The following is an 11,582-nucleotide window of genomic DNA, read 5'->3' as shown; positions in this document are numbered from 1 at the left end:
TGCAAAACCCCCCTCAGTTCAAGGGATTTTGTGAAATTAACTCTTGTCTAAGACAATAACCACGGAGAGATTTCGACCGTAACTATTACCCTAGTATGATGATTAACTCTTGGAATTAATAGATCTTGTGGTGTTATTTGTAAATATTAAATTCGAGAACCTAAAACAAGACAAAACCTAGGGCTTTACTGCGATGAAATACCACAACTCAACAATTGAGGTTGGGGATGTAAATTAACAATATATGAAGTACAGTACACAATTGAGAAATAATCTAGGGTCTAACATGACAAAAGACCCCCATAATGGAGGCTAATCAGGCATAAATCCATATTTAAAAGGCAATTAACCAATTAGTAAAATATTCCAACAAAAAAAGGGGGAAAAGTCGCGCGTGCCGTTAATTTCTCCTTTTACTCCCACTAACCTCCACTCTCCTCAATTGCTCGCCTCCAAACAAAGAAAGGAAAGTCTTCTCAATTTGAGAAGCAAATCAACCGAGAACAAACAATGGAGACCCAAAACCCATCTCCTTCCCCTTCCCCTTCCGCCGTCAAAACTAACGCCGTCAACGGCAGCAACAGGGAAAGATCACTGGGCGATGGGGCTCTGTACGTGAAAGTGATGACGGACGAGCAGATGGAGGTCCTCCGCCGTCAGATCTCAGTCTACGCCTCCATTTGTGAGCAGCTCGTTGAGATGCATAAAGCCGTCACTGCCCATAACGACTCCATTGCAGGTTACAGATTTAACTTTTTTTATTTCTCTCTCTTTAAAAGATGCAATTTTGGGTTCTGGGTTTTTTCTCAATCTTTGGGAAGGAGAGGTTTTGCAAGCGATTCTTCTATTTTTAGGTATTTTTTGGTTTCTGGGTTTTGCTTACCTCGAGGAAATGAGAGATTTTGAGATGGGAAATTTGAGTTTCTTACAGTCAGTCGGGCAAAAATTTTTTTTTTTGCTATTCGTGCCTTTTGCGGCTTTCTGTAATTTTATCTAATTTGGTGCAGTTTTAGTCTCTGACACTAACTATAGTTTAGTTAGGCATTTATTGATCATCATGCTTTTATTGGGCTCAATTCAAGGTTACTAGTTTGGGTTTCAGTTTTTTACACACCCCACCCCGCCCCCCCCCCCCTTACGTTGCTCTGTAATTAGATGAGCTGAATGGTTAATCCATGTGAAGACGACGCAGTTATGAACTGAATCTGGAAGCTACTTTGTAATAGACCTGTAATTAGAATCTATACACTTTAGGCTGGCAGTTTGTGCACACTACAATTGTGAAAATTTCCGTCTTTTTCGCTTGTATCTAGCCAACTGAGTGTAGGTGACGTTCAAATTAAAATAGAGTTTTCATGGCATGTTTGGCAACTAAGCCCTGTTTTATCGAGGTCCATGAATAATACAGGCTAACATGTTTTCAATTCATTTTCAAAAACATTCATCTAATGTTTAGGCTAAATAGCACTTAAATTCCTTACAGTTTAACCTACTTTGCATCTTATGTATATACCCCAACTTGCAAAAGGTAGTAATTAATAAACCCTAGTTTCTCTTCGTTAGAATCTCTAGATGGAGTTAATTTTTTAGGGTTAAAGGTCAAACACACACACACACACACACACACACACACACACAGAGACACACTCATTTTAACCCACACACCCACCCACCCACACACACACACACTGTCTCTCTCTCTCACAAAAATTGTAAATACAGCAATCAATGAGGGTAAAAGAAACCTATAATCGACATGTTGGGAATATTCTCATGTTTAAGTAACAAAAGCTATTAACATGACATTTTTAAGCAAGGTAGGGGTATTTAATTGCTACATTTTACAACTTGGGTATATAAGTGCAAAGTAGGTTAAACTATAAGGTGTTTAAGTGCTATTTAGCCTAATTTTTTTTCTAGTTACGACCTTAATGTAGTATTGACACATTGCATAATTCAATGTTTTCCAGAAAAATCTATTATGGGTATATTTCATTACCGAAAAATCTATTATGGTTTCCTCTATTCCAGTGTAGGAAATTTCTGGTTCTATTTGTCATGGTCTCCAAGAAGTCATCAATCTTCATGATATGTGGTCTATTCAAGTTAATGGTATTATTTGATACTTTGTTGTTTCTCCCTTAGTCTACCACAGTTACGCTGTCAGTTTTGTGCATGTCTATGCTGATGTAACTAGACATTCACGTTCAACAATATTTTTAGTAAAGATCATGGGCAATTTTTCAATTAACTTTCTACAATTGTATCACAGAGCTTAGAAATCACAATCATAATGTTTGATCTTGAGTAGACATGGAGTTAAGAATATAGGATAATAACCGGCTCACAATCTAATTGGAAATTGCGATCCAAATCTAATAGTGAGTGTCAGGGTGGCATGCTGAATTAGTTAAGTAAACAGAGGATACCACAGTAGATGGAAGATAAATATCTTTCATGCATGCAAAAGATTGAGAAATTTAGCTTAAAAGCAGTAATAATTCTCATCTGTCTTATCAAATTGTATATTCCTCATGTGAATGCGTTAAATGAAAGGGTAAATTTCACTAAAGCCCCAGTAAGCTTGGCAATTTTGCACTCAACCTCCCAAAAATTGGAAACTCTTAGTAAAGCCCCAATAAGTTTGGGAATTCCAGAAAACCCCAAAACATTTTGATTTTTTCCCACTTAAGCCCTACTGAATACTTCACGACGTTTATGTGAAATTCTCTGTTTGGGAACTCAAAATATGGGCTGACGCCATTATGAGGATCAAGTGAAGAAAATACATTCTGGGAGCTTTTCTGAAATTCCCGAAGTTATTGGAGGTCTCGTGAGAGTTTCAAAATTTCTTGGGATTCAGTGCCATATGCACAAACTTTTTTATGGAAATTAACCTTACAAGAAAACATCTCTCTCCCATGCAACCAAATAATGTAGCTGGGTATTCATTGTCTGCCTTTGTGCTACTAGGACGATGATTCTGTTATTCATGAATCCATAAACTTTCTGTTATCTTTCATAACGGCTAGATTTCTTGTTTAGGTATGAGGCTCGGGAACCTTTATTGTGATCCCCTAATGAGCACTGGAGGCCATAAGATTGCAGCAAGGCAGCGATGGACTCCAACACCAATTCAGTTGCAGATTCTTGAGAGCATATTCGACCAAGGCAATGGAACCCCAAGCAAGCAAAAGATAAAGGAGATAACTAACGAACTCACCCAACACGGTCAAATTTCTGAAACAAATGTCTATAATTGGTTTCAGAATCGGAGAGCGCGATCAAAGAGAAAGCAGATGACCAATGCATCAAATTATCCTGAATCTGAAGCTGAGGGAGAGAATGAGTCCCCAAAAGAAAAGAAAGCTAAGTTACATAATGGAGATGATTCTTCCTACAATAACACACCTCAGGATCCTAAAAGAATACAAGGGGTTTCTCCATCAAATTCAAAGTCATCTGGTAGTCTTGGCCAGATGTCTTTCTATGAAAATATTCTATCGAATCCAAGTAAGTAAATGTTTCCTCGGTTAAGTTTCACAAAGCCTTCCTTAAGTTTGGGGTGTTATGCACAAAACCCCTGTGAACTTTACAAATCGCAGAAAGTCTTCCTTGAACTTTCAAAATTATACTAAACCCTCTTGAATTATTGTAGATTCTCATAAATGACGTTAGTGTGTAGAGTAAAAGGTCTAAACTACATTCTTTACGTGTTGCCTACCCTTATCTGAAAAGGGCAATGTAGAAGTTCTATTTAGTGGACAGGGGTAAAAATTTTCAAATGTTATTACATGCAGAGAATGCGACAACTTTAAGTGTTGGACACTCGGACATCAGTATGATACTCAAGTGAGACAAGCTCGGGGGCTTTTCTATGATTTATAAATTTCCAGTTGGTTTTGTGCAAATCCTCACAAAGTTAATGTGGTTTTGTCAAATTTACCCTATTTCATTTAATTTTCTTTATTTTCATTTAGTATAGGTAGGAATATTACATTTTTTTATCGGGTCGATGAATGATGCAGGAATGGATCAATTGATGGGGAAAATGGAGGTACCTGGGAGTTACAGTCCTTTTGAGTCTGCTGAGAGCTATGACTTCATGGGTTGAGCCTGCTGTTTGAATTTGAGCTCTCTGTGAGCTTGGACATGGACTCAGTAGGATAGCATTGGAAATTAACAGCAGAATGTTGGAGGATCAACAAATGTGCAGTTCCTATTATATGCTGCACATTAGAAAGCTCTATATCCACAGATGTTAATAGTTAAGGTGATGACGGTTGTAGTAAACTGAAAGATTATCTTGAATTTTCTATTTACTTATTAATATAAACTTAGTATTGACATAGCTGCTCCTTGATTTATGTTACCAATGATTTGAATTATTTTTCCGCCATACTATCTCGTGTTTGAAAAGGAAAAACGATTGAAATACGACCTTTATTGAATTTTCTTTTTATTTGACCTTCATTGGTTCTTCCTTTTATTTGGTAAATAAATTGGTAAAAGATCTTTAACTCCTCTATATCCAGTATTTGAGTCGGTTGGTCAATTTCTTAAGAAACAAAGGACTGATCATCTTGGGGATGAACTCGATCACCATTAGATGAAAGAGTTTGTACAGAAAGCATAATTTTGGGGTTGAAGCTGTGAATCTTTCTCAAAGTACACACTCTTCCTATGAATGGTTAGAGATTAATCACTGCCCCGACATTTTTATTGGTGGAAGTGCTCACATTAATGCAGGCTATCTTGTGTCTTTAAGCATCTATGCACATGCGTTTATACACCACCACGTGTAAATGTTTATAAGCGCATTTGTAACTAAAGTATCCAGTAATAACGGTCCATAACAATAAATATGCGTCTAAGGGGATCAACTTTCGGATTGGCGCATGAATCATGAAATTCGATGGTCTAAGAAGAATGCACATTTATTGTCATGAACCATCCCTACTGAATACCGTCTAGGATTGAGCGTTTAAATAGCTGTGGTGCAAGAGATGGGCGAAGAATGTTTTTAGACGTATTTGATACAAAGTCCAAGGTTTTAGACCTACAGGCTTTTCTTTTCAATGCAAAACTGCAAAACGCGCACCAAATGTGTAGAACAAACAACTCCGAATCGTGATTACACTGGTTAACGGAATGTAATCCTTACCCTGTTTTCCATCTGTTTGGAAATAAAAAAGTGCTATATGCTTTTCTTTATAAATTAAGGGTCGTGTCTTAACCTTTTTAAAGAGGCTGATCAGTAAAACCCCGAGTTTTGAGAGGTTTAGCTTATTTCAGACCTGAGCTTATAGGGTGTTATTTCAACCCTCTTAGGGGCTGTTTGGTTGGCTGAGAAACTAAGAAAAGGAAATCAAAACACCCAACACACCCATGTGAAGGTGTTTGGTTTTCTTTTCGTGTTTTTGGTTGAGAGAAGAAAAAAATAGATGTTGTGCATGTAGAACCCACCCACTAGTAAGATAATAGTGCGATGTGTCCCAAATTTAAGGAAAATCATTTCCTTACAAAAAGTCGTGAAATGGGTTTGAAAACATGAAAATGGGTCTCACAATCTATTTTCCATGACTAATCTCACAAACTTAGGTTTCTAGGAAATGAACCAAACAGCCCCTTTAAAATAAATGTGTTCGGAAAAAAATTAATACATGTTATCTCATGCAAAACTAGTGACATCTCTTTAATTGCAGTATATTAATTAGTGTAATCTTGTTACTTTGATCTCCCAACAAAATCTCGAAAACCTAAAATTCAAACTTGGGTTTGGTTCCGGTGTCAGTTAGACCCCGACCCAAACCTTTTTCTAACCCGACCCGCTTTCTGAGTTTCTTCTCCATTAAAAAAGCCTCACAACCAAGGACAGAGAAAGAGAAACGAAGAGAACGCAGAAGGAAAAAACAATAATAATAATAATAATAAATGTCGAAATCAATCGATCTCAACGCGACGGTGAACCACGACACGCTCCGATTTGGATTAGACGGAGTCAAAGGCGACATCGTCGGCGTTCATCCTCTCCAGTCCCTTCGAGAGACCGTGAGAAACCCTAACCCTAACCCTAATCTCATGTCCTGAGCTTTTCTCGTTGTTCTGATTTCGGACTGGCTTCTTTGATCTGATGATGATTTAGAATCTGAGGAGCTTGGCGGAGAAGAAGAGACAGGGGCTGGATCTCACCTATGGCTCGGCTTTCAACCTGAAGAAGGATCTCGATCGCCAAATCCTCTCCAGGTCTCGATTCTTAACCGTTAAATTATGCCTAGAACTAGGTTTAATGATGCTTTAACCAACAAATATGAGTGTCGAAAGCTGGTGATTTAAGGTTTGATCGTGTTATTTTTAGTTATTTGTGTGGGATAGGAGTTGAGAGTCTTTTGGGTTTAGGAGAAGTCACCCCTAAAACCTAATTGTTAGGTGGAGGTAAGGGAGATCACTATAAACTCTGATCGAATACCCATATAGTCAACATTTTAACACTGCACTTCCGCAGCCTGTCTAGCACTGTCCTAGTGAAGGTCAAAACATCGCTACTTTTCCCTTGCACTAGTACTTGATTCAGAGAGAACGTAAGGTCGGAAACTGAGAAGCATGGAGCTGGCTCTGATACCATTGTTAGAGACACCCAAATTCTAGGAACCGTACCAAACTACTCGTATAGTACACTTGTCTTTATGGAATTGGATGCGTGCAATTCTATTCTTTTTTATTATTTAAATTGCCGGTTTAATTTTTTATTGTTCTACAGAAACTTTATCTTTTAATTTTATGGTTAGCTTAAAATTTGAAGTTTGATATGAAAGCAGCTATGATTTTAAATGTTAGTAACCACCTTAGGATAGAGATTATCCTTGTGAAAGGAAAGACATTTCAATAAAGATTATATGACATCAGCTCATATGCTGAAACGTAAGCAGACTCTTCTTCTTGTAGTCCAAAACTATATTTTTAAGTCATCGTCTGTTGCGATTGGCAGCAGTCACAACCGACATGTGTATCTGTCAAGCTTACTGTATTTTTCTTGACTAGCAAAGTGGATAATTTAGTTATCTATCATAGTTTCGGGTATTTATCTTGGGTCAAAAAGTGGATAATTTAGTTGTATATTTAATTGAGTCCACATGCATTAGTGTATTTAATTAAAGATGGACAACCCACAGATGATGCCGATGAATGTATGAAATTTGGTTTGTTGCAATGTTAGGCATTGAACTTCTTGGCACATAATAGAGGAGCCTCAATTTTTAAACATACGAGTTAGCTTCTTGTTAGGGAAACTACGTTGAGTACTGACTTTACGCCTTGAATAATAGTTTCTGTTATAGTGGTCTTTTTTATACTTTTGTTGCTATGAAGTTAATATTATAAAGAACAATGAGCCTGACATTGTTCATGTTCTTTGTTATTAGTAGTAAATATACTTTAAAGTATACTTTTCCACTTCATATTTAAATCCATTTAAGCAAATACGGTTAGCATTAATCAAAATTTAGATAGTATATGAGGTGGTTTGCATTTTCTTCATTTATAAACAGATTATTAACAATTTTTTGGTGACCACTCGGCATATATCTGGTCCATTTGTAGCTAACATTGTATTATTTATACATGACTACCATATATGTGTGATAAAAATAGCACAATTAATATACAAGTTCTTAATATCATGCTTAGTGCTTGGATATCCATTCCATTTTTAATTTGTAAGATAAGTTTCAATTATAGAAAGATTGCTAATTTTAAAATTCTAAGCCTTGTTTTGTTATGAGAGTAAATGCATAGGACAGAGACATTTTTAAAGAGAGTTACGAAGAGTAATATTTATTATTGGTTATGTGAATAATGAGAGGGTTGATAAGATATGGGGAATCGGGGATTTAAGTTTTAATGATGGATTTGGAGTAAAGATTGTATTTTCAGAAAACAAATTGTAATTAAGTAAAGGGTTGTTTTAAGGATGTTTTGTGAATAATTTGGAGGTAGTTTTCATGTGACTATCACATGCTAACTCTAATTTGTCTAGTATAAATTAGAGAGTTCAACAAGAGTTATTGAGAGTTGAATTACCTCTTGCTAACTTTCTTGATAAAGAACTTGTTAGTTTTATCTAGTTATACTGGTGGATTTATATAATATCATTTAGATTTGTGTACATATAATTTTCTCATATAATTTTCTCATATTTTTAGCACTGTCCTAGTGAAGGTCAAAATATCAACATCTCTACTTTTCCCTTGCGCGCTAGTACTTGATTCAGAGAGAACGTAAGGTCGGAAACTGAGAAGCATGGAGCTGGCTCTGATACCATTGTTAGAGACACCCAAATTCTAGGAACCGTACCAAACTACTCGTATAGTACACTTGTCTTTATGGAATTGGATGCGTGCAATTCTATTCTTTTTTATTATTTAAATCGCAGGTTTAATTTTTTATTGTTCTACAGAAACTTAACTTTTAATTTTATGGTTAGCTTAAAATTTGATGTTTGATATGAAAGCAGCTATGATTTTAAATGTTAGTAACCACCTTAGGATAGAGATTATCCTTGAGAAAGGAAAGACATTTCAATAAAGATTATATGACATCAGCTCATGTGCTGAAACATAAGCAGACTCTTCTTGTAGTTCAAAACTATATATTTAAGTCATCGCCTGTTGCGATTGGCAGCAGTCACAACCGACATGTAAATCTCTCAAGCTTATTGTATTTTTCTTGGCTAGCAAAGTGGATAATTTAGTTATCTATCATAGTTTCGTGTATTTATCTTGGGTCAAAAAAAGTGGATAATTTAGTTGTATATTTAATTGAGTCCACATGCATTAGTGTATTTAATTAAAGATGGACAACCCACAGATGATGCCGATGAATGTATGAAATTTTGTTTGTTGCAATGTTAGGCATTGAACTTCTTAGCACATAATAGAGGAGCCTCAATTTTTAAACATACGAGTTACAAATTGTTACTCTTGTATTTTTCTCTTGGTGAGTTCTAGTTAGCTTCTTGTTAGGGAAACTACGTTGAGTGCTGACTTTACGCCTTGAATAATAGTTTCTGTTATAGTGGAGGTCTTTTTTATACTTTTGTTGCTATGAAGTTAACATCATAAAGAACAATGAGCCTGACATTGTTCATGTTCTTTGTTATTAGGAGTAAATATACTTTTAAAGTATACTTTTCCACTTCATATTTAAATCCATTTAAGCAAATACGGTTAGCATTAATCAAATTTTAGATAGTATATGAGGTAGTTTGCATTTTCTTCATTTATAAACAGATTATTAACAATTTTTTGGTGATCACTCGGCATATATCTGGTCCATTTGTAGTTAACATTGTATTATTTATACATGACTACCATATATGTGTGATAAAAATAGCACAATTAATATACAAGTTCTTAATATCATGCTTAGTGCTTGGATATCCATTCCATTTTTAATTTGTAAGATAGGTTTCAATTATAGAAAGATTGCTAATTTTAAAATTCTAAGCCTTGTTTTGTTATGAGAGTAAATGCATAGGACAGAGACATTTTTAAAGAGAGTTACGAAGAGTAATATTTATTATTGGTTATGTGAATAATGAGAGGGTTGATAAGATATGGGGAATCGGGGATTTAAGTTTTAATGATGGATTTGGAGTAAAGATTGTATTTTCAGAAAACAAATTGTAATTAAGTAAAGGGTTGTTTTAAGGATGTTTTGTGATTAATTTCAAGGTAAGGGTGTTTTGTGAATAATTTGGATGTAGTTTTCATGTGACTATCACATGCTAACTCTAATTTGTCTAGTATAAATTAGAGAGTTCAACAAGAGTTATTGAGAGTTGAATTACCTCTTGCTAACTTTCTTGATGAAGAACTTGTTAGCTTGATCTAGTTATACTGGTGGATTTATAGGATATTGGAGCTGATTAGGATAATATACATCATGCCCCCCCCACCCCACCCCACCCAACAAAAAAAAAGAAGCTGCAGTCACTCAGCTGATACGAGATGAAAGATAATAATAACTTGAAGCACATGCTTCTATCATGTCTCCTCAAACATGCTACTTAAAGCTTTTAACTACGTAATCTCCTTTTTGAATGAAGCTAAGGTATCAAGTGACCTATAACAGAGAGTTTCCTCAGGGAATTCACACAAATGTTTATCAACCTTATACTTGTTTGATCACCCATCTGACAAGTGTGCAAGTTATATGCCTTCAACTCCCCTTGTATATGTACAGTAACTTTTATTTTAGCCATATCAATTGTAAATCCAAAACATCAGTTGCGCCTTATCTTTTTTGGCTAAATCATATGTCACAAAGATTTCCAGCTCTTTTGATTCCTTTACGTAGTCATTGTATAACGTACATGGTTCAACAGCTCTTCCAGAATCCATGCATATTTGATTGTGTAAAAATCTACTATCCCCATTCTTGCTCAACCTGCAAAGCTAATTTTGAATATCTTGTATACACTACATTTACACAGTTTAGTCAGGCTTCCCTTCTCGTCCTGTTCTTCCTTTTTTTCCTGTATTTCGTTGACCAGTTTTAGGTTGTATATTGTTTTGAAGTTGATCCCTCCATGGTTAAACTAGACATGGGAAAATCCCTACATAGATTGGATGCTAGACATGGGAAACTCCCTATATAGATTGGATATGTCTATTTTGATGGGTAAAAATTTCTCAAACTTGTCCACGTGTAATATTCAGCCCATAGCCCTGTTTTCCCTTATCTGGCAGATTGAAATAGAATTCATTATACAAGCTAACTTCTGCATTCTAAAGGACTAAATTTAATTATCTTTTGGTGTCTTTCCTTTCCAACCATGATCGCTCAATATATCACTGCAATGTCTCAGGTGAGTGTTCCAGGATGGTGTTGCATTTTCATGTGGTTCAGTGTGCTCTATTTCTATAACCAGCAATGCCAAGATATATGGTGTTGCATGTCCTGTGGGCCAGTCTGCTCTAGTTCTATAACAAACAATGCTTGATACAACCGTATGCTTATAATTAAACTAGATCTACAACTTAACGCCAAAACCCAATAAAATCCACATGCATAAAATATTGTATAGTTCATATATCTATGAACAAATCTAAGCCAAGACATCACTGAGAGATGCTACAAGAAAATTTCAGTTAATCGGCAATGAATTAGCACTAATGAAGATAAAAAAGATAAGATCAACAACACCATCCACATTAAATCAGATTTACAACTCAACCCAAATCCCTGTATAATGTACAAAAAAAAAAACAAAAAATCCTACAGACATCAACACCTGAATCTACAATCTAATACTACAACAAACGACATAGAGAAAAACATGAAACTGTTTTGCTACCTTGCCTCTTCAAAATAATTTGTAGAAACAAAGTTACCAAAGCCTGTAGAGGGGAAAAACATTCAACAAGATAAAAATGGCGATCACAAAAGTAAACCGGCCATAAATCTGCTAAAAGAACACATAAGCTCAAAACTCAAGATTAACAGCACATAGGACAAGAAGTTTCAGAGAAAGGAAACCACTAAAGAACTAAATATTAGTTTTTTTTTTTTTGGGGGGGGGG

General features: G+C 35.5%; 2 protein-coding genes across 3 annotated transcripts in view; both read left to right on the top strand.

Annotated features, from left to right (window-relative positions):
- On the top strand, positions 402-4,351 carry LOC109820982 (WUSCHEL-related homeobox 8-like). Of its 2 annotated transcripts, XM_020387180.1 has the most exons (4): positions 402-739; positions 3,046-3,513; positions 3,801-3,852; positions 4,029-4,351. In XM_020387180.1, the coding sequence occupies exons 1-4, from the start codon at positions 511-513 to the stop codon at positions 4,081-4,083; spliced, it is 804 nt and encodes a 267-aa protein (XP_020242769.1). In that variant the 5' UTR covers positions 402-510; the 3' UTR covers positions 4,084-4,351. The 2 variants fall into 2 exon arrangements, with proteins under 2 accessions (XP_020242769.1, XP_020242774.1); XM_020387185.1 differs by lacking the exon at positions 3,801-3,852 and having other exon boundaries at positions 404-739.
- The window catches only part of LOC109820975 (cyclin-B1-2-like), a 7,901-nt gene continuing 2,193 nt past the window's right edge, over positions 5,875-11,582 (top strand). The window contains exons 1-2 of the mRNA XM_020387174.1: positions 5,875-6,051; positions 6,146-6,246. Coding sequence (XP_020242763.1) covers positions 5,935-6,051; positions 6,146-6,246 — 218 coding nt within the window. The 5' untranslated portion in view covers positions 5,875-5,934. The remainder of the gene's footprint in view (positions 6,052-6,145; positions 6,247-11,582) is intronic.

This window comes from Asparagus officinalis, chromosome 1 (assembly GCF_001876935.1).
Source record: "Asparagus officinalis chromosome 1, Aspof.V1, whole genome shotgun sequence".
Lineage (NCBI taxonomy): Eukaryota > Viridiplantae > Streptophyta > Magnoliopsida > Asparagales > Asparagaceae > Asparagus > Asparagus officinalis.
This window is presented reverse-complemented; position numbering and strand designations above follow the sequence as displayed.